Raw genomic sequence first — 24,365 nt, forward strand, 5'->3', positions numbered from 1 at the left:
GCATTTCTGTACATGCCTTTTGGTCGGCCTAAGCATTCATTTCTGTTGGGTATTTCCTTTGGAGCAGTATTGCTGGGTCAGAGGTAGGTGTTTGTTTAGCTTCAGTGAATGCTACCAGTTTTTCCACGTTCCACCTACCTGCAGGACTCTTGTTGATGCAGAAATCACAGAGGCTAAGATAGGATCAAGGAGGAGCTGCGGGAGCAAGATTGAAGCCAAGGGCCAGAAGATGGCCCTGGGGGACAGCAGCAGGTAGTGTGGTGAGAGTGAGTGAGGCGGCCCCAGCCCAGGACCTGCAGGTAGGAACTAGCTGAGAGGCTTTAGAGAGGGTGAGGAGCAGGAGGAGATGCCGTCTCGGGGGCGTGGACAGGAGAGAGATGCTGGCAGGAATGGGCCACAAGCCCGGGACCTCACGCTCAGCTTTGCGCGTGGAGAAACTCAACAGTACTCCTTCCCGCAGGCATAGGTACTCCGCCCCTTCTGCGGCCCCGCCCTCCAGCAGGCCCCGCCGTCCAGCAGGCCCCGCCCCTCCTGCGGCCCGGCCCCTCCAGCAGGCCCCGCCCCACCCGCGGCCCCGGCGCTGCGCGCAGTCGCGCCCGCGGCCCCTCCCCTCCTCGCCGGCGCGGCGCACTGCGCAGGCGCGGCCTGGCAGCTGGTGAAGCCGCAGCATCCCTGGCGCGGGCGTGTCCCAGCGGCTCTCCTCGTCCTCCTCCTTCTCGCCGTCCTCCTCGTCCACGTCCTCCCGGGCGGCCGGCGCGATGGCAAAGCCGCTGACGGATGGCGAGAGGCGGAAGCAGATCAGCGTGCGCGGGCTGGCGGGGCTGGGCGACGTGGCAGAGGTGCGGAAGAGCTTCAACCGGCACCTGCACTTCACGCTCGTCAAGGACCGCAATGTCGCCACGCGCCGCGACTACTACCTGGCGCTGGCGCACACCGTGCGGGACCACCTGGTGGGCCGCTGGATCCGCACGCAGCAGCGCTACTACGAGCGCGACCCCAAGGTGAGGCGCGCCGGGGAACAGGGCGCCCGCGGGGAGGCGGCTGCAGGGTGGCTCGGACGGGGAAGCGTCCGCCTGCAATGCGGGAGACGCAGGCTCGTTCCCCGGGTGGGGAAGACCCTCTGGAGGAGGGCACGGCAGCCCAGTCCGGTGTTCCTGCCTGGAGAATCCCATGGACACACGAGCCTGGCGGGCTGCGGTCCGCGGGGTCGCAGAGAGTCGGGCATGACTGAGCGAATCTCTGTCTTTGTGTCTGTCCCGGCTGGAGAGAGACCTCGGTGAGGAGGGACCTCCGGGGTCGGGGGGAGAGACCCCCAGGTGAGAAGGGACCCCCCCTGAGATGGGGAGAAACCCCGCACCCCCAGGTGAGGAGAGAACCCTGGGTAAGGAGAGATCGCTGGGGTGGTGAGAGACTCACAGGGCGGAGAAGGACCTCTGGTGAGAAGAGACCCCAGTGAGGAGGGATCGACCACCCTTGAGATGGGGGGGAGACCGTCCCCACCCCCTGCCCCGGGTAAGAGGGGACCCCTGGGTGAGGAGAGATCCCTGGTGAAAAGAGACTGGGTAAGGAGGGACCGCTGGGGTGAAGACACACAGACACACACAGACACACACACCCGGGTGAGGTGGCCCTGCACACACACACACACAAACACACACACACACACACACACCCAGGTGAGGTGGCCTTGCACATACACATACACACACCCCCTGGGTAAGGCAGCCCTGCACGCATGTGCGCGCACACACACACACACACACACACACACCCTAGTGAGGCAACCCTGCACACACACACCCAGGTGAGGTGGCCTTGCACACACACACCCACACACCCTGGGTAAGGTGGCCCTGCACGCGCGCGCGCACACACACACACACCTGGGTGAGGTGGCCCTGCACACGCACACACACACACACACCCTGGGTGAGGCGGCCCTGCACTTCGCACGCGCGCGCGCACACACACACACACACACACACACCCTGGGTGAGGTGGCCCTGCACACAGCTTCGTCTGCACCTGCACACCACACGCTAAGCGCCTGAAGTCGAGCGGGGGGCCTGCTGTCCTGTGGTGGAGTTGGGGTCACTGGGAAGCCTCTGAGACTGAGGCCCTCAGGGATGGGCCCTGCCTTCCAGGAGCACACACCTGCTCTGAAGAACTTGTCTTAGCTGAAGGTTGGTAAGCAGTAAGGAACTGTTGATTCTTTTTACATTTTATACAAGCAGAGGTTTATGGTAGACGAGTACAAGGTGCACAAGAGAGAACTTGTTCATCACGTCCATTACTAACCGTGTTAAGAATGCAGGTGTCTGTCCTGCATCTTCTCCTGTTCTTAAATAAATATGCACACCTTTCAAAAGCATATTGAGTGTACGGTTTTGTGGCTCTTCTGTTTCATTCATCAACATTTGTAACACTTGTAGCTTTTTCAACAGCTTTCCAAGTAAATATGATTCTTCAGTATCATTGATAGTTTTCAGTCTGATGCATATGTCATAGGCTTGGCCAGGCCCCTGCTGCCAGTTTGTTTGCTTGGTTTTTTGGTTTTGTTTCTTACCTCTTGACCATGGAGCCTTTTACCCTTTCTTTTATACTAATGTAGAGTGAAAACTGATGAGGGAAGGACACACCTGTAGACCTAACACCAGTTTGCAAAGTTTGATTTGCAGTGGACACCTGGGCACTGGGCAGTTGCTTTGTTGATAGTATTTTTGTAGGGCGTTAAGAAATGTTTAATAATTGCTAAGTCTGAGATCGGTTGCTTTTCCAAGCTTTTTCTGGGGCACTCCTTTTTCTAAAAGAGTAGTGGTAAAAAAGACAGATTTGTTAGAATACTAACCAGCCTCTTGGTGTTTAGTATGCAAGACAGTGAAGTCACACCAAATGGCTAAAACAGGTTATTTCAATAAGGGCTTGGGTCGACTTTGCCAGGGAAGCTGGCCAAGAGGCAGGACTCCCCCAGAATTCCCTGTTGGTGGCAGAGCTCCACTTTGCAATATCATTGTTATTCATGCAGCAGGTGACAAGCAACATCTCTGCCTGCACACTCAAGGACATTTCCGGGCAGCTGAACCAGAATGTACCACAGACCCAATAAGAGTCTTTATTCTATGTTTAGATCCAAAAAAGACTGGTAATGGGCTCAGGGATTGCGGAAATAACCTTTCCTGAACAGGATTAAATTCCTCTAACAAAACAGGTTTGCTGATCCTCACTGATGGCTACGGTGGCCATAGGCATAAACATTCCTCTTTTAAGGAAACCACACAGCCTGTAAATGGAAGGTTGTTTGCCTCTCCTGGATAGGAAGGTCCTTTGAAAGTGGAAACTTCTAATTTAACTGCTTCGATCTGTCTGATCCATGTTGAAAATAGGCTCATCATCTCCTTTTCCTGCAAAAGTTACATGTTTGCTTATAAAGCTGGGGTCCCCAACTGTTTAGGGACCAGGGTCCGCTTTCATGGAAGACAGTTTTTCCACAGCCCCTGGTGGGGTGGGAGGGGATGGTTTCTGGATGATTCAAGCACTTTACATTTATTGTGCACTTTGTTTCTATTATTATTACATTAGCTCCACCTCAGACCCTCAGGCATTAGATCTCAGAGGTTAGGGAACCCTGTTGGAAAGGATAAGAAACCCTGTTTTGTTAGAGGAATTTAATCCTGTTCAGAAAAGGTTACTTCCACAAGCCCTGAGCCCATCACCAGCCTTTTATGGATCTAAACATAGAATAAAGACTCTAATGGGTCCCTACGGTGCTATGGTACATTCTCATTCAGCTGCAGGGAAATGCCCTTGAGTGTGCTGGCAGAGATGTAGCTTATCACTGCTATACCTCTGATCCCAGGAGGATCAGAGCATGAGGGAAGGTGGGAGGGCTTTGGCAGCCTGATGATCTAAACAAGAATCAGACTGCTTTTATTTAATATTTTTATTTACTTAAAAACAGTTATGCAGGTCCTTGTGATTATTGGAGACAAAAATTCGAAAACACAGATAAGCCAAAAGGATACATTTAACTGTAATCTCACCCCCTAGTGATAACAATGTAAATGCTACAGATAGCTTGTGTTCCACATCTCTTTTTCTGGGCAGGTAGAGACACTTGTTTTTATTACACAAAATAGTGCAGTGCCATGCTGCACCTATTGTTTCGTAACTCTTTCAAGCATTCTATTTTTGGTAATAGTAGAAACAATTGAAGCTCAGTGCTCAGAGGAAGAGTTTTCAAATAAGCTGCCTGGCCAAGCAGCAAGTCAAAATATCTGGCTAAAATTTAAGAGGTCTGCACTTGGCAGGACTCAGCGCTTAATTCTAAAGAGGCTCCAAGAGACTGAGGAGATGGGGAGGTCAGGACTCCACTCCAGACTCGGGGACGGAAAGGAGCTGGGTGGTAAGGGATGGCTCACACAGATCCAAGCCCCTCAAGGCCTGGCTTTACCACTCAGATTGTTCCACCCTGGGCTGGGGTAGGTTTCTTTCTTGGTCTCAGTTTTTTCATCTTTAAAATGAGGAAGGTCAGGCTAGGTAATCCATTTCTGAGTCCCTTTCCTTTCTAAAACATCATAGTTTTGTGTCTGCTGGTAAAATGTTTCCATTTTACATTGACATTCCGTCCAAAAAGAATTTGAGAATGCTTGAGCAAGACATGATACAGGGGCTTCCCTGGCAGTCCAGTGGTTAAGAATTCGCCTGCCAGTGCAAGGGACGCAAATTTGATCCCTGGTCTAGGAAGATTCCACATGCTTCTGAGCAGCTAAGCCTATGTACCACAACAACTGAGCTCATGTGCAGCAACTGCTGAAGCCCAAGGTCCCTAAAGCCTGTGCTCTACAAGAGAAACCACTGCAATGAGACGCCTGAACACCACAACAAAAAAGACCCAGCACAGCTAAAAATAACAAATAAATAATTTTTTTAAAAAGATACGATACAAAAGGCTCAACTTTATAGAAGACCTCAAAGAGAAAGTTGGGGCAAAAGACAGTAAGGGTAGGAAAGTGGATTAAGTTCAGGTGTAAAGTCAGGACACAAAATGCCAACCTAAGTTCTGGCAACCAGAGCACATGGCAGGTTATGCCTAGTTATGGGAGTCCTCAATCTCTACTAGAGATTCTGGAATGGGCAGGTGGGAGATTTCTTCCATGGATCTCTAGAGAAGACGTTGTACAAGGTGGACAGCTAGCCTGATGGAACCCCTGCAGTGGATGGACTGGTCACTTTACCATGGCTCCTTCCTCATGAGCTCTTGGCATAACCATCATGGTAGACTAAGAAAAGGAGCTCTACCACTGGGCCCAAGCTCCTGTCTTAAATGTTTCTAGTAAGATAATCATAAAGAATACAGTCAATCTTATGGTTTTACTGGATTTGGGAATTGAAGGAAGATAATCTGGAGCAGTGTTTTATACCCTTGGCTGCCCACAAGCCCCACTTCTGAACTTCTGTCCTAATAAGGCAGGAGTGGGACCAGCACTGAGATCTTTTTGACCCAGGCAGCAGTTCTGATGTGTTTGCTGTGTTTGCACTCTGTGGTTCTGGTTGTGGCTGTGGTGTTCTGATGTGTTTGCACTCATCTGTGTGAACTTGATCTTGTATCCCGTGGACAAGCCTCCCTGATAGCAGAGAGCTCAGAGTTACTTTCTGTGGCCAGAAGCTGGGGAGGGGCAGGCGGTTCGTGTTGCTGATTACCCTGACAGCTTGCAGAGCAGAAGGTCAGGTGAAGCCATTGTCTATGAGATGGGGAAACTCTGTGTGTGTGCCACGATTTCTCATAGAAGGCAACCTAACCTCTGCTCCTGCAGGCTGTGATGGTTCATTTTCTGTGTCAGCTTGGCTGGGCTATGGTGCCCAGATATTTGGTCCAATGTTAACGTGGATGTTTGTTTGAAGGTGTTTTCTGACTAAACGTGAGAGTAACGTTTGGTCAGTGGATTTTGAGGAAAGTGGTATCTTCTGTAATGTAGATGGGCCTCTATTCAATTGAAGGCCTGAACAGAGCAAAGACTGACACCCCATTTAGAGTCCAAATGCCACTCCTCCATACCTCACCTCACCAGATTTCGGTCTTGGACCTCCGTGATTATGTGACCCAGCTCCTTAAAATAAGTCTCTGTGTGTATGTCCTGTAGATTCTGTTTCTCTGGGGAGCCCAAGCTGCTGTGGATGGCAGGCCCCTTGTATTCTTATGAAATGTTGTAACCCATCTCACTTCTGCATCCCATCCCTTTTTAGATGATTTTTTAAAATTGATTTTTTTACTGCATCCCATGACATATGGGATGTTAGACCCCCCACCAGGGATCGAACATTTGTGCCCTACATTGGGAAGGTAGAGTCTGCATCACTGGACACCCAGAGAAATCCTTGATGATTTTTTAAATGTTTATTTTACATGATTTGAGACTTTCAAAAGTTGCAAGAATGATGTAAAAATTCCCATATGCTCTTTATCCGAATTCCCCATTTTTAACTTGTTTGTTATATCCTTCTCTCTTTATACATACATTTTTTTTTTCCTGTGAACCATTTGAAAGTAAGTTTTAGACTTGATAGCCAACCTTTCCCTCTAAAAACTCAAATATGTGATTGGAAAAAAATCAGGGAGACTCCCTTATACTAGCAGAGGACTTAGAAAAAACTTGGGGTGTTCACACCATCACAGTGTTGTCACCTGCAGACCTTACTCGGCTTTGTTGGTTGTCCCACTGATAAGAAATACAAGTAAGAAGACTGAGAGGACTTTGTGCATCTTTTCAGATATACTGCCTTCCCCACCCTACCCCCACCCCCTCATTAAGTGGAGCAGGCTCTAACCCATATGGAATCCCATATATTTTAAGACCCGAAGCAGGTAAGCAGCAGGCAATAGATGGTTAGCTTTTTCTACCTTGTAGAGAAGGGGGTTCTTAGACTATGGTGAAAGGGCAGGAGAAATGAATACAGAAATTTAGAAAGGTGATTGGATGACAGAAAGGTTTCACTAGATCTTCTGGAGTGGGAATTACATATAATTTCAGTTTTAGCTGAGTGTCTTTTCTCAGCCTTGAAACATCACTTCAAGGTGAAAGTAGCTCTGTTTACCGGGCTTCCCAGGTGTTGCTAGTGGTAAAGAACCTGCCTGCCAGTGCAGGAGACATAAGAGACGTGGGTTTGATTCCTGGGTCGGGAAGATTCCCTGGAGGAGGGCATTTCAACCCACTCCAGTATTCATGCCTGGAGAATCCTATGGACATTGGAGCCATAGGGTCGCAAAGAGTCGGACACGACTAAAGGGACTTAGCAGGCACACACAGCTCTGTTCACAACACTGAGTCATAACGCTGAGTCACAGGTGGAGCTTGACGTGGTCCAGATCACTTAATATAAATTGATCAGGCTCTGGCTATCAGTCAGTGACAAGGAGGCCTCTGTGACTGTCTGGCTCTGGGATGGGCCGAGTGGACACTTCGTAGGTAGGGCTTAGCAGCATGTGAGGTGGACGGCCCAGGACTATAAAATTGACATCATGGAGCGCAAAGTGAATCTGTTCCCTGCAGAACTAAATGATCTCTAAGATCCCTGCAGGTTCTCATATCCTGTAATTTTATCTTATTTTACATTTCCCAGATTTACTTTGAGCAAACAGACCTGCATTCTAATCCTAGGTAACAGTACCTAAAGTGAAAAAAAAAAGAAATTTGTGGTCTACATTGAGACACAGGCTGCCAGCTAGGGGAAACCAAGATTCCTTGGGATTTCACTCCAAAGGAGCGTGCTGAGTGTGACTTTGTAGGTTGGGCCCTAAGACGTCTGGTAGATACCACCCTTCCTCCTCATGCGAGCAGAGTTGTGGTTTTATATAGAAAGCCATTTCCTCCAGAAAGCCCCTGGGACGCAGTGGTGTGGACGTGGAGATGTGCTCAGGACAGGAATGAGCCTCAGCTCTCTGGCCAGTTGAGGGGCCACCCCCTCCATAGCAGCTCTCCTCTTGCAGTGGGATAATAAACACAAGGGGGGCCTCAGTGGCTTTGGAGAGGCTGGGGGGGGCCCACTGGAGCTGACCTGTGTGTTGGGTCAGTGATCAGTGTCCCTGTGTCATGTCAGGGCCAGTTCTGTCTGGCAGCAGCCTCTCTGCGCTGGGAGCGGGCAGCTGGTGAGTTAAGATGACAGGAGACTGTGCGGCTGCATGTTCCTGGCCCAGATAGAATCGGGTTCTTGGTGGTGGAGAAGTGGATTGCCCCAGTTTGCACCCAGCTTTCATTGCTCTGAGTGTTGAGAAAGTTCTTTGTTTCTTCTCCTGCAGAGCATTCAGACCCTGCTGTTAAACAAGGGCTCTAAACACACTTTCAGGAGAGGGAGAAGAAATTGGAGATCTCAGAAAGCCCAGTTCTATTATTATTAATCTCAGTTCTATAGAGAGCAAAATGAGGCTGTACCTATTTACATTAAACTCCATGTTCATAGAGTTCATTAATTCCTAAGACTCTTTGTGAAGTTACTCCATAGTGTCCGATTCTTTGCAACCCCATGGACTGTAGCCTACCAGGCTACTCCGTCCATGGAATTTTCCAGGCAAGAGTTCTGGAGTGGGTTGCCGTTTCCTTCTCCAGGGGATCTTCCCAACCCAGGGATTGAACCTGGGTCTCCCACATTGCAGGCAGATGCTTTACCATCTGATCCACCAGGGAATCCCCCTAAGACCCTTTAGCAGATTAATATGCTATATAATATTTGCATTGATCATGTTTTCATCTGTTTTTGTTGAAGAGCTTTGTTGATGCTTTTCTCTGATGTTACCTGTTGGGGTGGGCTCAGCATATAATAAATAAACCCAATTGATAAAAAAAAATCAAGGCTGCCTCTAGGCCATATAACACTTTTTACAGCCGTATTGCAAAGAAGGAACGCAGCCAAAAGGTTCAGTGACCTAGTTCAACCCTGGAGATGACCCCCCAGAGGTGTGCGGCAAGGTTAAGGGGTTCCTGCTGTTCTCAGGCTCCAGGAGATGAGTGTCTGGTCCTCAGTCAGCACCCCTGAGCTGGGAGGCCCTTTCCAGGGTTGCAAAGATGGTGCCAGGACACTGAGCTGGGCCCAGTGGGCTGTGGGCTCACAGCAGCAGAGTTTGGGGCCAGCAAGTATTGGCCCTTTGCAGGTGAGCCCCCAGGCTTTTTCTTGGACCAAGCCTATGCCCTCAGCTGTTTTTTGTTTTTTCCAGAATTACCACCCTGTTCTACAGGTTCCACACCCCTCCCCGAAAATCTGGCCTGGTGAGTGGCCCAGCATTGCTGAGTCCAGGGTGGACATGGTGCTCTCAGGGACATAAAGGGACCAGGTCACCCCATCTGCTGGGGAAGGAGCCAGGATGGGACCCAGTTTGTGTGGTTCAAATGTCATCAACCAGCTTCTCAAGAGCCTTCAGTTTTGATGGTTTCACGCCAGACTATCTTAAGGAAACTGGGGAAAGCAAAATCAACATGTGTGGTGAAGTTATAAAAGTACTCCTCACACAGGCAAAAACAGCAGCAGAAAACAAGGCACCGCCCCTGAGACCAGAGCTCCGGCCAGGCGGGGCCTTCAGAGGTGCTTGGCACAGGCCTGACCCTGGTCGTTCCCTTATGAGTGGGGACAGTGCTTGGGGGACCCCAGTGCCTTGGCTGTCCCTGCTGTCCTCTTGTGCAGGGGGCCACAGGAGACTCTCCCGGGCCTGTTTGCAGAACTAAGTACGCTGCTGAACCCTGGACACCTGTGTTCAACTTGGGAGGAAAGTGGAAAATTTAAGGCTGATTGCAACATTTTATGCCTCAGCACCCATCTCTTAGGAAAAGAGATAATCAAGCTATTTTCCTAGTGCTAGTTAAAAGTTGGAAAGATCAAACTACAACTTTAAAAATACATATTTGTATGAATAGTTACAGGCAAAATGAAAACATCTGAACCATATCCCTGACCTGCCAACTTCTTATAAAACCTCTCGGGAGAACCCCAGAAGGAGTTCGGTGGGGGAAAATGCCCCTTGTGTGTGCCTGGGAGAATGTTCACTCGCTCAGACCACTAGATGCTGTCATCTCGGTGTGTTTGCCTATTGGTTACCAAGCCCCATGGGAACCCATATACTAATAAATCAGTTCAAGTGTAGGGTAAATACTGTCCAGGACGACGAAAGCTCAGGAAGAGGCAATGGGCCGTGAACAGCAGTGATGGCCGTGGTGGGTAGAGAGAAGCTTGTTACACCGTGATGAGTCTGTGATTTAAAGGACACTGGAATGTGGATGGGAATTTTGAAGCCAGGCATTCATATAGTCAAAAAACGTGGAAGGCTGTCTGGGACTGAAATCTGTTTGTTTTTTTGTTTTTTTTTTTTTTTTGTATGCATGCATGTTCTTTTGATTTGTAGATTTGATATGTATGGAAAGTTTTCTTAAATTATATTTTTTAAAAGTACGTTTCTTTATTTGGCTCCACTGGGTCTTAGTTGTGGCATTCAGGATCTTTTTAGTTGTGGCCTGTGGGATCTGGTTCCCTAACCAGGGATCAAACCTGGGCCCCCTGCACTGGGAGCATGGAGCCTTAACCACTGGACCACCAGGGAAGTCCCCCCCAAGGCCTTAGTCTGGATGACAGGAAGCAGCATGGAGGTCCCGTATAGGAACAGGACTCTGTGGGCCGGATCTCGACTCTGCCGCTGCCTTCCGTGGCCCATTGGGTGGTTGTAGCAGGGGCAGACAGCCCCAGGCATGGGAAGCATTGGAATCCTGCATGATCCCCAGCAAGTGTTGGTGGTCGTCTCTTCTTTTATACAGAAGTTTATCTCTCAGGCCCCCAAAGCCAGCAAATAGGCAGCAGGTGGAAATAGGCAGACATGTCCATCTGTCTGTCCCACTGTGTTGGCCGTGCTGTTGGCGCTGAGTGCCCAGTGCAGGTGTCAGGAGCCAAGCGCAGACAGGGCTCCATCTGTCCTGGGGGTCAGTTCCCCACCACCGCCCTGTCCCACCTCCCTGCCCTCGGGGGAGGTTCCTTTTTGTCCCCTTGGGGACTCCAGAAGGGCAGTGCACAGAATCTGCTTTTGAAGGACCCTCCCTGGAGGGCAGCCCCTGAAAAGGTGAGGTTGGCCAAGGCTGAAGGGAGGGAGCCCATTTTAGGGGTGCGGGTAAGCGCAGTGTTGGCTGAGTGCAGCCTCTCAGAAGGTCCGCTCTGCACTGGGATCTTCACGTACGTGGGGCTGAACCAGCTGTCTCAGATGCCTCCTCTTGCTCCCTTAGCGCATATACTATCTGTCCCTGGAATTCTACATGGGCCGCACCCTACAGAACACGATGGTGAACCTGGGCCTCCAGAATGCCTGCGATGAAGCCATCTATCAGGTGTGGTCCTTGGGGTTGGGCTGCTGGGGTGGCCTCCTGTGAGCACCGAGCCTTAATCCAGGCCCTGCGGAGGCGAGTGCTGCTGTCTGGGACCGAACGCTCGGGTGTGGGGGAGGATGGGTGGTGGGTGACTCGCCTTTTCAAGGAGAGAAAGTGAGGCCTAGATGGTAGCTAATGCCCGGAGGGCAGAGACGGGGGCAGGTTTTGATGCCGAAACTCGAAGCTTCTAGACCATTGCACATCACATGCCCACCCCACATGGCAGAAATGCCTGATATTATCCCATTTCTCTTTACTTTATTGAGCTGGTGGCCCACCTCCAGCTCCCCTCTCCCACCCTAAAGACACTTGTCCTGCACCTGCTTGTAAAATTGACCTTCTCTCCTACTCGGAATTGTTGTTGTTCAGTCGCTAAGTCATTGATGACTCTTTGCAACCCCATGGGCTGCAGCACGCCAAGCTTCCCTGTCCATCACCAACTCCTGGAGCTCACTCAAACTCATGTCGATCAAGTTGGTGATGGCATCCTATCATCTCATCCTCTGTCGTTGCCTTTTCCTCCTGCCCTCAATCTTTCCCAGTATCAGGGTCTTTTCCAATGAGTTGACTCTGCATCAGGTGGCCAAAGTATTAGAGCTTCCATGGACAGAGGGGTCTATTGGGCTAGTCTATGGAGTCGCAAAGAATGGGACACGACTGAGTGACGAATACAAGCAATAGAAAATACAGGGAGGCATGGATCTTCTTAAACATTGTACATTTTTTCCCCTAAAATGCTGTTTCACTTGCTGCTTAGCTTTTAGTTAAGCTTGTGTTGGGGAGATTTCCGTGATGACGGAACTTGAGAATCTCAGGCACATGTTGGCAGTGTCTGCCTTTTAGGCAGGACGTGGGTACCAGAGGCTGTGAGCTGGAGTGTTGATGGTGCAGGGCTGGACGGCCTCCTCCCCAGGCTCCCCAGTTACAAAGCAGTGTGAAAATAAAACACGCAGGACTTCCCTGGTGGTCCACAGGTTAAGACTTGACCTTCCAATGCAGGAGGTACCGGGAGCTAAGATCCCACATGCCTCATGCCCAAAAAAGCATAAAACAGAAGCAATATTGTAACACATTCAATGAAGACTTTTTAAAAAATGTTTAAAAAAAAAAAAAACATCCCACTGCTGCATCACCCCAGGCTCCAGTTCCAGAGCGGGTTCCGCTAAAAACTAGAAATTCAGAAGAAGCCACTCTCTCCTGAGTGTGCTATCAAGGACACACTTAAAATTACAGGAAAGTTTAAATATACATGGAAATTGACTGCTATGATGAACGTCTTCACACACCATCATCATCTGGCTTCCCCAGTCCTCAAGCCCAAGTCATGGCTGGTCTTATTTCCCATATAGCCCCACCACTCCCAAGTTATTTAAGAGCCAATATCAAATGTCGTAATAGTTCACATGTAAATTTTCACTCGATATTTCTTTTCTTTTCCTTTTTCTTTTCCTTTTTCTTTTCCTGCACAGCTTGCCAAACTCCTCTATCCTTCACTGAGTTGGTGTTGCCATCCAACCATCTCATCCTCTGTCGTCTCCTTTTTCCTCCTGCCCTAAGTCTTTCCCAGCATCAGGGTCTTTTCCAGTGAGTCAGCTATTTGCATCAAGTAGCCAAAGTTCCTATTTTATAAATAAGTTCATTTGTACTATTTTTTGGTTTCCACATATGAGCAATATCACATAGTAGTTGTCTTTCTCATCTGGCTTATTTTGTTTAGTATGATAATCTCTAGTTGCATCCATGTTGCTGCAAATGGCACTATTTTGTTCTTTTTTATGGGTGAGTAATATTCCATAGATACACACCACATCTTCTTCATCCATTCATCTTTCCATGGACATTTAGGTTGTTGTTTCCATGTCTTTGCTATTGTGAAGAGTGCTGCAGCAAACATCGGGGGGTGCATGTGCCTTTTCAAGTTAGAGTTTTCTTCTGATTGATATATGCCTAGGAGTAGGATTGCAGGATCATATGATAGTTCCCTTTTTAATATTTTGAGAAACTTCTGTACTATCGCAATGGCTGTACCAATTTACATTCTCACCAGCAGTTTAGGAGAGTTCCCTTCTCCCCACATCCTAACACCAAATTTTTTTTTTTACTTTTTCAACCACTTTGTTATTTTTTTAATTTTAATTGGAGGCTAATTACTTTACAATATTGTAGTGGTTTTTGCCATACATTGACATGAATCAGCCATGGGCTAACAGCAAATTTTAATGTTGCGTTCTCAAGTCTAATAGAAAGCAGACTCTAACCTCTGATTGCTACAAGCTCACAGGGTTTAAATATCTTTCTATCTATTACTTGAGGGAAAATATGAAGTACTATTAAAATGTTACCTCTGTTTCTGTTCACAGTTGGGACTGGACTTGGAAGAACTGGAGGAAATAGAAGAGGACGCTGGCCTGGGGAATGGGGGCTTGGGGAGGCTGGCAGGTAACCCCGGCCCCTGTCCAGAACAGGCTTTTCCTGACACAGTGCTTGGTCAGTGAGCAGCACACAGCGAGGCCAAGGTCAGCTGTGCTCCCAGCGCTGGCCTGTCGGGGCAGATTGGTCCCTCAGAGTGGATGGGACAGTGTGTCCTCCAGGTCGAAATCTTTGCCACCAGTAGGAAGAAAAAAATGCAGCTTATGCTATTCTCTTTCATACAAGGGGTGCTTCATAATTATGGAGACTAGACTTGCCAATCCTGGGGACCTGGTGCAGAGAGGTTTCTGACATACCTACCACCTTCCTGATTGGGAGGAAGACAGAGGGATAGAATCACACACATTTACGAACGCAGCCCAACTTAAAGCACCTGCTCCTGCCTTACTGCAGTGAGCTGACTGCCCTGGAGAGGCAGAGCTGTTCCTCTCATAGCTGTCGCTCCCTTCTCACCCAATTTGAGAGCAGCCTCAGTTTGGTGGTTTTTTTCATTTGGGGTATTTTTCCCCCCTTGTTTTAATTATTTTTGCTGGCCTTTATGGGGTTAAGGAGCTGGGTTAAGAACTCGGAAGTGGAAGCAGCAGTCCCAGTGAGGCTGGATCGCACTGTGTCCTGCTGGGCTCTTGGGCCCAGAGCTTCTGGAGCAGAAAGGACCGATTCTGTGCCACCCTGGAGTGTGTGGGGCCCCAGAGTTTACAGTACCATGCGATGGCCCCGCCTGCCCCTTCTGAGAGGCATCCTCCTGTGAAGGGAGCAAATGCCCTAACATTGATCTGTGTGTGTGTGTGTGTTTATGTTTTCAGAATCCAAGTTAAATTCTGCAGACATTATAAGTGCAGCATATGTTTCTGGCAGATGAAACATCCCACAGATCTTCACCCTTGGCCGGGTCTGCCCCACATCCGGGGAAAGGCCCTGTGCACCCCACTTGAGGGCAGCGACGGTGTTTGGAGATGGGCCGAGTTTGGCCGTGTCCTTTGTGTTCGTCCCCTTTCCCACGCCCTTAGGTAGTCCCCACACTGATGCTGTTTTGGCCGTAGGCTCTCAGGTCGAAGAGCCTCAGCAGTGGCCCAGCAGCCTCAGTCTTTCCTTTTCATGAGACCTAAGGCCCACAGGTCCCCACGGAGCCACTACCTGCCACCCTGGGGACTGCCCCCCCACCACGGGGTGTCTGCTCGCCTTGGCGTCCGGGCCTGGGCTCAGAGGCCTCGGATCTGCTGACTGTCCCTGTGTTTGGACTTCCAGCCTGCTTCCTTGACTCGATGGCCACCCTGGGCCTCGCGGCGTACGGCTATGGGATCCGCTATGAGTTTGGGATTTTCAACCAGAAGATTGTCAATGGCTGGCAGGTGGGTGTGGTTTTCTTCCTTTGCTCACTTGCGGCCCTTGGGCACACAAGAAAGTAACCAGGCACTGTCCGATCTGCTTCTGGACTTTCTGCTCCTCCAGGGAGGCTGTGTTCTGGCCCTGGGAAGAGTGGAGGGGGCAGGGGGTCGGTGCTGAGGGCCCCGGGCGCTCCGTGCTCTGCGTGCCGTCCCCTCAGTCAGCAGGGCCTGTCACCCGTGTGTTCTCATTGCATGTGGCTTCTGTGTGGCGACAGGACATCTGGAGGGCTCGGGCCAGAGCCTGGCTGGGCCTCTTGTATTTGGGAAGATGCAGCTTCTGCAGACAGCTCGTGGTCCTGTTCCGCAGAGGGGACCAGGCTCTGATGTTGGAATCTCACTGATGTACAGGAAAGGAACACCTTCCTGCCACCAGGAAGTCAAAGGCAGGACCAATTCTGTGATGAGTGTCTGCCTGCTCCAGGCAGAAGGGTCTCGCCTTCTGTGGAGTCCTGAGAGAGGGACTTGGGAAGCAGTAACCTCAGCCATGTCACTGTCCCCAACCACAACTCAAATGCTTCTTCTTGGGACTTCCTTCCTTTCTGTCTCTGTGACTTGGCTGTCCTGGACGTGTGGTGTAGACAGAGCCGTCTTTCTTTTGTGCCCTGACTATCCTGGTCACGTCATGTAGATGGAGTCACATGGTGTGTGGACTCCAAGTAACGTCTTGAGGTTCGTCAGTGTGCCTCAGGACTTCTCCCTTTTACTGCTGAATTCAAGCCATTCTTAATGGCTTTTTATTTTGATCTATTCTTCTGCATTTTATATGAATTTTTTAATAGTCCGGAAGTGAAAGTGAATGTTGCTTAGTCCCGTGTCTCACTCTTTGCAACCCCATGGACTATACAGTCCCTAGAATTCTCCAGGCCAGAATACTGGAGTGGGTAGCCTTTCCCTTCTCCAGGGGATCTTCCCAACCCAGGGATTGAATCCAGGTCTCCTGCATTGTGGGTGGATTCTTTACCAGCTGAACCACAAGGAAAGCCCAAGAATACTGAAGTGGGTAGTCTATCCCTTCTCCAGTGGATCTTCCCCACCCAGGGATCAAACCAGGGTCTCCTGCATTGCAGGCAGATTCTTTACCAGCTGAGCTACCAGGGAAGCCCTAATAATCCGAAGCATTCACTTTTTTTTTTTTGGAAACATTCACTTTTAAACCAAGAGCCTTGACCAGAATTGGGAATCTTTACCTTGTAAATCAACTGCAGTTGTGTTTCCATGCTGGGACTCATCGTCTGGGTGGCATGGTGGTGCAGGTGGAGGGCGGGGTCCCTGCCCTCACCTGCCACCTGCCCTCACCTGCCACCTGCCCTCACCTGTCGCCCCCCCCCACCGGCCGCCCCCCAACCTGTCATCCCCGCCTCACCTGCCGCCCCTTCAGGTGGAGGAGGCCGACGACTGGCTGCGCTACGGGAACCCCTGGGAGAAGGCGCGGCCGGAGTACATGCTGCCCGTGCACTTCTACGGGCGCGTGGAGCACAGCCCCGAAGGCGTGCGCTGGCTGGACACACAGGTACCTCAGACACTTCCCAGGGTGGGGGGCTGAGCACAGGGACCCTCGACTTACCTCGTGTCGGGGGCTTCGCTTGGGGCTTCCCTGTGGGAACTGCCTCCCCACATACTTGGTCGGGACGGTTCAGACCCCGACCGTGAAGCTACCTCTGCCGTTTAACAGGAGCCATGTTTCAGGGTGTTTTGTGGCGAGGAGGTTGGTGCCGGGAGGGGCTGGGCACTGCGGCGGGGGGGCGGGCGGTGAGAACAGCTCCGCATCCCGGGGGCCAGCGCTCGCTCACCGTGTAGCCCTGGCTCTCAGTAGGGTCTCCCGGTGCAGCTCACCGATTATTTGGAGCCATCAGCGCCCTGGGCAGGGAGCCCTGGGTGGATGTCGCAGAACGGAGCACCCCCACCCAGCTGGGCCCTGGTAGGAGGACCAGGGCAGGAACACCAGGTGCTGGAGGAGCATGGTGCTGGCCCCGGTGGGCACACACACAGAGTCCCCCCGGCTCAGAGATGGGAGAGTCAGAGGAGGGCTTTGTGGGGGGTGGGGGGATAGTTTGCAGTGAGTAAGAAAGAGTCCACTGTCCAGTGATCTGGGCAGATGAGCAAAAACAGGGCAAGCCCGTGAGCCACAGGTATTCTTGTGGGCTGTCCAGATTTGAGTCTGAACTGGGACTCAGGCCAGGCAGGCTGGCAGCCCAAGATGCCAGAATAAGTTGCATTTAATTTTAAAAAGTGGGGAAGGGGTCTGGTCTTCTAGGTGTGTGTGCCTGTAGAAGATGAGTGGACGAAGGCCTGGAGACCCCAGCGGGATGCGATGAGGGCCTTCCCGTGGGCCCGGGCTGTGGAGAGGGTTGGAGCAGTTTGCAGATGCTTCACAGGACTGGTCAAGGCCAGGGTCGGGGACAGGGTTGGGGGGAGATGGAAAGGAAGGATGAGGCTGGGGAATAGCCCGCCACCCAGTCCTTTGTGGCTCTGGGAGCTGCCTTCACACCCTGAAGCCACCCTTGGAAGTGGACCTGAGTGTGAGTAGCCCCACAGGAGGGCCTGAGGGCAGCGGGGACCCGAGGGCAGTGGGGACCCGAGGCAGGGGCACCTCTGTCGGCTAGAGCAAACTGGTGCTTCCGGGCACACGGGGATGGGGAGGGGGGAGCATGCAGGCTGCCTTGGTTTGCTGAAGTTCGAGGCCAAGGCCACAGGAGGAGTCTCCATAGACGTGGGGCATGGTCAGAAACAGCGGCTGTGTGTGGGGAGAGGCTAAGTGAGTCCTGAAATCGAAGTCGCCCACTCAGAGTTGCAGGACGAGAGGGCAGGCATGGAGGGCGGAGGCTGGGGACGCAGGAGGAGGGGCTGCCCAGAGCCTGGTGACCATGACACCGGCGTGGAAGGTAGAGCTGGAGGAGGCCTAGAGAGCGGTCAGTGGTGTTCAGGCCGGGAGGAGAGAAGCCAGAGGAGGGCGGGCGGCGGCCACCAGCAGGCGGCTGCTTCTGTGAGGAAGCCACCACAGCCTCGGGGGGCGCGGCCCAGGTTGGGGACCACGCTTTCCCTTGGCAGGTGGTGCTGGCCATGCCGTATGACACCCCGGTGCCGGGCTACAAGAATGACACCGTCAACACCATGAGGCTGTGGTCTGCCAAGGCGCCCAACGACTTCAAGCTCCACGACTGTGCGTCCCCTCCTGTCCCCACATGGGGCCTGATCCCACACCGACCCTGGCTGCACTCACAGCCCATGGGGCTCCCCAGCGCGGGAGGACTGAGGGCGGGTTTCCCCATGAGCCTTAGGCTTCCCAGGGACCCCACGTCCTCCCGAAAGAGCCAGGCCCTGGGGCTGGGAGGGGCCGGGCAGCAGAGCAACCATGGGGCACCTTCTGCTCGGGAGTGCTTGTCCTCAGACCCATCAGGGTGCTTGGGAGCCTGATAGGCTCGCAGATCCTGACCCTGCTCTCTGCCCTCAGTCAACGTGGGCGGCTACATCGAGGCAGTCCTGGACCGGAACCTGGCCGAGAACATCTCCAGAGTCCTGTATCCCAATGACAACGTGAGCAGCTGCTGCGGCACCGGGAAGAAGGGGGCTCTCATCTGTGCTGCCTCTCAGTGCGGGAAGCTGGGCTCCATCAGGGCCCCCGTGTGCCTCACACTGGTCTCAGCTGACCTCCTGAGAGTGAGGATAGACACGGCATCCCCGATGGGGCCCAGGAGCCCCCAGCCTCACACCTCCAGTCCTCCCCGTAAAGACAGGGCCGCGGAGCCCTCGGACCTCACCTGCTGCCGGAGTCTGCTCTTCAGCGCCTGGTGTGGCTCCCTAAGAAGCGGGGGGTGCACTTGTCGGGTGGGGCCGGCAGTGCCTGTCATGCAGTGATACCTTGAGACCCACATGGTCATGGTTTGAAAAGCTCTTTGTAGGCGTTTCCCCACATGCGAGACGGGGGTCTCAGCCACATGCTCCATGGCAGATTCTTAGCAGACGAGCCCTTAGGGTTTGCCCAGCTCTGTGGGTGTGGTTTCTTATTTTACCAGCGAAATATGTGCATGCAGCAGCACAAGGCCCTGGGCTGAAGGGCCCACAGTCTAATGCCCCCACTCCCTATCCCACCCCCCAAGATTGCAAGCAGAGGCTCCCACTTCAGGCATGAGGCCTACAGAGGCCCACACCCCGTAGGTTGTGTTCCTGGCCTTGGCCCCTGGCAAGGCGCTGTGACCCTGTCCTGGCTGCTCGTGCACTCCCTCCGTGTCTGAGGGTCACCTGACCTTGGCCCCAGGTCTGGGCTGGACCCCAGCCTGGCCCCACCCTGGGTTGGGGGCCCCAGGGCCCGAGGCCAAGACTGAGCCCAGACATGTCCTCTGGGCGTGTCCGCAGTTCTTTGAAGGGAAGGAGCTGCGGCTGAAGCAGGAGTACTTCGTGGTGGCCGCCACCCTGCAGGACATCATACGGCGCTTCAAGTCGTCGAAATTTGGCTGCCGCGACCCTGTGAGGACCTCCTTCGAGACGTTCCCAGACAAGGTGCGTGTACAGAGGGCCAAATGGGGAGCCAAAGCTGGGCCATTTCTGGGCGGGGCCTCCTCCTTACAGCCGCAGCGGGCCGGGCCGGGCGGGCAGCAGCTTGGCAGCCTGGGTCTCCGTGTCCCCGGGGACCGGGCCTGGGATGCTGTGAAGGGCCCCGTCGGGCAGAGCAACCAGGTTGCAGGCTCAGTGGAGAGGCCAGCTGCCCGCATCCACCAGGCAGGAGCAGCTTTCTGAGGTGACCTGCTCCCTGCTCCTCGGCCAGGGACCTGCTCCCTGCTCCTCCATACTGGGACCCGGAGCCCATGCCGCGCTGTCCACTGGCCGCGGCCAGCCCCGTGACCAGGCTCCGCAGGTGGGCAGCTGAGGACCCCAGTTCTGCACAAGCAGTTGGGAGGACTGAAGGGGTCGCTCCGTGTCAACGCAGGTGGCCATCCAGCTGAACGACACCCACCCAGCCCTCGCCATCCCCGAGCTCATGCGGATCCTGGTGGACGTGGAGAAGGTGGACTGGGACAAGGTGAGTACCGAGCCTGAGGGCCTGGCACGGGGTGAGCTCCGCGCCCCACCCCGACGGCAGGGCTGAGGACTGGGCTGGTCCTGGGAAATGGAGCAGGGCCTCCCTGGGGGCCTCAGGAGAAGAGAAGGACGCTGTCCCTGGGAAGACAGGCCCGGGGGTAGGAGTGCGTAAAGGAGTGGGTCTGGGGTTTCTCCCGAGGGCAGAATGCTGAGTACAGGCAGCAGGGCAAAGGCCAGAGAAGAGCAGTTTTCTGGACAAGAAAAGGATTCTGACACTTGTTGGAGCTTCTCACGTTTGCTTTGTCATCTTAGAACTGTGGCCAAAGACCCAGAGGTGTTCAGCTTACAGATACATCGTTTATTTATGGGCTTGTTCTCCTCACTTCACTTATTTTGGTCCTAGACTCTTTAGTGGGGTTTTCTTGATATCACTAAGTTAACATATAAAGCCATTTTTCCCCCTTTTTTAGTGCCAGAGCCCTTTTCTGGTTCAGGGTGCACCTGTGAGTGGGGCTGAGCCGGTGCAGTTCACCTCTGGCCAGCAGAGGGCGGGGCCACGCACTTCACCAGCTGTCCCTGGACCACGGGTGTGAAGTCAGTTTGGTGGAAATAAAGCTGCCTGGAGCTCTGTTAGGTTTGCAGAGGAAACTGGGGTGATTCCCAGGTAGTGAAGAGGTGCTCGGTTCCATGTATGTCCTGGGTCATGTCAGGAGAGTGAATCAGTTCGGTGTATGTGCTGGGTCACAGCAGGAGAGTGAAGGGCAAAGCACTCACCAGGTCTGGGAAGCTCCAGGCCCCAGAGCAGAGACGTGCAGCTGGCAGGGCCCTTCCCAGTGGCATCTGAGCACCTGCCTCTGACCCTACACATGCCTCTTGGCTTGGTGTCCGGCAGCTGGTCTTCTCTATTCACTGTGGGGTTTCTGGAGTGTTGGGAGCTGGTCTTCTCAGCACTGTGGGGTGTTCTGGAGTGTTGTGAGCTGGTCTTCTCTGTTCACTGTGGGGTGTCCTGGAATGTTGTGAGCTAGTCTTCTCTAAGCCTTGTGGGGTGTTCTGGAGTGTTGTGAGCTGGTCTTCTCTGAACACTGTAGGGTGTTTTGGAGTGTTGTGAGCTGGTCTCTGACACTGTGGGGTTTCTGGATTATCACAGGCCTGGGAAATCACAAAGAAGACTTGTGCGTACACCAACCACACGGTGCTGCCTGAGGCCTTGGAGCGCTGGCCGGTGTCCATGTTTGAGAAGCTGCTGCCACGGCACCTGGACATCATCTACGCCATCAATCAGAGGCACCTGGACGTGAGCACAGCGGGGCAGCGGGGGTGCACCTGCAGGGCCCGCCTGTCCTGTCGTGATGGAGGGGGGGAGGGCTGCCCCTACTTCCCTGGGCCCTCCTCTTCACTCCCCATCACACCGTCAGGGCTGGGACAGGTGCTTCTTGAACAGAATAGCCTCTACTCACAGAGGACTTGGGGTCTGAGGGCTGGCCCTTGGCAGAGCTGTTGGCTGGTCCCCAGACTGGAAGCCCTGCTTTCGGGGTTTGAGGGAGCCCTTTTTCCCATATCTGAGGAGGTTCAGATGTAAGTGTCTGTTCCTGGCATGCCAGAGGCCTTTGTCCTGAGATATCACTGCAGCATTTGGGTGATGGGGATAAAGTCACCGCTGAGACATCACTGCAGCGTTTGGGTGGAAATGCTTGGGGGAAAAGTCACCTGTGTCTTTTCTCTGTCATGCATAGAGAGGATGCTGGTACAGGAATGGGGGAACTTAGGATTCAGGTGTGATGATTTTCCTCTTTTTGATCTTTCGGTGGAAGAGTGGCTGTTCTCACTGGTAGACTGTGGGTACATCCTGCCTGGGCCACCAGGCACAGCATCTTCATCTCTTTCTGTGGGTCACATGGCACCTGCTCAGCTCCACCAAGTCCACAGGCTGAGCCCGCGGCTCAGGGCTAGCCAGCCCGGACTGCAGCCACCCTGGGGGAGCAGCGCCCGCCCTCCCACTCACCGCTCTGTCCTTGCAGCATGTGGCCGCCCTGTTCCCTGGGGACGTGGACCGCCTGCGGAGGATGTCGGTGATCGAGGAAGGGGACTGCAAGCGGATCAACATGGCGCACCTGTGTGTCATCGGGTCCCACGCCGTCAATGGCGTGGCGAGGATCCACTCGGAGATCGTGAGGCAGTCAGTGTGAGTTGGGGGCGCCCTTCAGCTCCCACCCCACCCCCGCCACCCGCAGTGCGGTGGCTGAGGCCGATAAGCGCCCAGAGCTCAGTGGTGGGAGGGTGAGCCTCTGGCTCGATGGACAATGCTGGGGGCTGAGCCCTCTTGTCACCAGGAGCCCCTCCGGCTGTCGGTGTTCTCCGTTTGTCCAGGTGGAAGGTCTGCTCCTGGAGCACGTGCCTGGGGGTGAGGGGCCCAGGCCAGACTGGGGGAGGTCAGGGCAGAGGTCAGGCCTGGGGCTCGTCTCCGAGAGGAAGGAGGGATTCCGAGGGCAGGTTCCCTGCTCCAGCCCCTCTCCGTGGGACAGGATCTCGGAATTCCATCTTTTAGTCCTCGTCCCAGTCCTCGTGTGGGACACCTGCCATGAGCGTGCCCGGTGGCCTGTGTCCCCAGTGCTGGCCTGAGGCTTTGTGTGATGTGCTGTTTTATCCCCGCTGTCTGTCCACAGCCTGCTGTCAGGACCACTGGGAGGAGGCCAGGCTCCAGCCACCTGCCGGGGTGGTCGGGTTCCTGGGGAGGAAGAACAGCAGGCTGGGTCCGGGGCCCCTCCAGAGGGCCCTGTGCCCTTTGTCTGCCTTGTTCCAACCAGTGTTTGCCGAGTCGCCTGTGGTCTGTGTGTTTAGCTTTAAGGACTTTTACGAGCTGGAGCCGGAGAAGTTCCAGAATAAAACAAACGGCATCACGCCCCGCCGCTGGCTGCTCCTGTGTAACCCGGGGCTGGCAGAGACCATTGTGGAGGTGAGACTGGTGCCCCCCAGCCCGCCTGGGGCTGTGTGGGCACGACCCACCCCCTTGCGTGTGGAGAGTGGGGGCTCCTGGACAAGGGGGTGGGCACTGCCGCCTACAGGTGTGACCAGCCTGGCGGTTGGTCAGCAGCTCTGGCGGTCCATGCAAGAGTTCAGAGGGGGTCCTGGGCTTCAGGTCCAGCTTGTGAGTCCTGACGAGATGTGTGAGCTGGGGATGTGGTCATTGTTGACTGGGTCCCGTGTTCTCGAGCGGCTCCAGTGTGCAGGATCTCCTGGGAGGGGGTGTGGTGGAGAGGAGCAGCCAAAGGGGATGCAGAGCGCAGAAGCTGTGTCGCCCTCACGGTTCCGCAGAGGATCGGGGAGGGTTTCCTAACAGACCTGAGCCAACTGAAGAAGCTGTTGCCGCTGGTCGGGGACGAGGCGCTCATCAGGGACGTGGCCCAGGTCAAGCAGGTAGGCCTGGCATGGGGCCAGGGGCTTAGCCCCCACTCGGCCCTGTGGAGGGGCCCCAGGTCCTCAGGGAGAGCTTGCCTGGCGGGGAAGCGCATGGGAATCAACGCAGGCCCCACATAGCCACTCGAGGTGCTGTGTGCATCCCCAGGCCCCCCGCAGCTGTCTCACAGCCAGGCTTTCTGGACAGCCTCTGAAGACCGAGACTGACCCTCTGTTGCGCCAGTGGCCTGGCCCTGGGGGCCCAGAAATAGTGTTCGCTTCAAGGTCTCTGTCCCTGTCTTCTCGTCTCCTTTTTCTGCTTTTCTCACCCTCGCTTCTCCCCCAGGGTTTGCCTGTTGGTCTGGTTTCTCGCTCAGCTCTGAGCTCTCGTGCAGATCCACTCTCAGGGCCACGCTTCCCCGCTTCTGCCCACGTGGACCCTCAGCCCTCCGTATCCTCCCTGGGATGGCCCCTCTCTGCTGCATCTCTGACGGGCTCACAGGCTCAGCCCTGTGGACACCCCACTGTCCTTACTGCTGTTCTCCCAGGAAAACAAGGTCAAGTTCTCCGCCTTCCTGGAGAAGCAGTACGGGGTGAAGGTCAACCCCTCATCCATGTTCGACGTGCACGTGAAGCGGATCCATGAGTACAAGCGGCAGCTGCTCAACTGCCTGCACGTGGTCACCTTGTACAACCGTGAGTGCCCTGCCCGCACCCCCTGTGGACCAGACCTTTTTCTCACGCGCTTGAT

The 24,365-nt window shown here is 53.7% G+C and overlaps 1 protein-coding gene across 2 annotated transcripts in view; it reads left to right on the forward strand.

Moving 5' to 3' along the window:
* The first annotated feature begins 626 nt into the window (after positions 1–626).
* PYGB (glycogen phosphorylase B) overlaps positions 627–24,365 on the forward strand; it is a 35,234-nt gene continuing 11,495 nt past the window's right edge. The window contains exons 1-14 of one of the 2 annotated variants that reach the window (XM_061126509.1): positions 627–1,001; positions 11,250–11,351; positions 13,751–13,829; positions 15,066–15,169; positions 16,584–16,715; positions 18,254–18,365; positions 18,657–18,739; positions 19,559–19,702; positions 20,130–20,222; positions 21,369–21,515; positions 22,240–22,403; positions 23,060–23,174; positions 23,534–23,635; positions 24,163–24,310. In XM_061126509.1, coding sequence (XP_060982492.1) covers positions 759–1,001; positions 11,250–11,351; positions 13,751–13,829; positions 15,066–15,169; positions 16,584–16,715; positions 18,254–18,365; positions 18,657–18,739; positions 19,559–19,702; positions 20,130–20,222; positions 21,369–21,515; positions 22,240–22,403; positions 23,060–23,174; positions 23,534–23,635; positions 24,163–24,310 — 1,768 coding nt within the window. In that variant the 5' untranslated portion in view covers positions 627–758. The remainder of the gene's footprint in view (positions 1,002–11,249; positions 11,352–13,750; positions 13,830–15,065; positions 15,170–16,583; positions 16,716–18,253; positions 18,366–18,656; positions 18,740–19,558; positions 19,703–20,129; positions 20,223–21,368; positions 21,516–22,239; positions 22,404–23,059; positions 23,175–23,533; positions 23,636–24,162; positions 24,311–24,365) is intronic. The other variant, XM_061126507.1, reaches the window with a different exon arrangement.

This window comes from Dama dama, chromosome 23 (genome assembly GCF_033118175.1).
Source record: "Dama dama isolate Ldn47 chromosome 23, ASM3311817v1, whole genome shotgun sequence".
Taxonomy (NCBI): domain Eukaryota; kingdom Metazoa; phylum Chordata; class Mammalia; order Artiodactyla; family Cervidae; genus Dama; species Dama dama.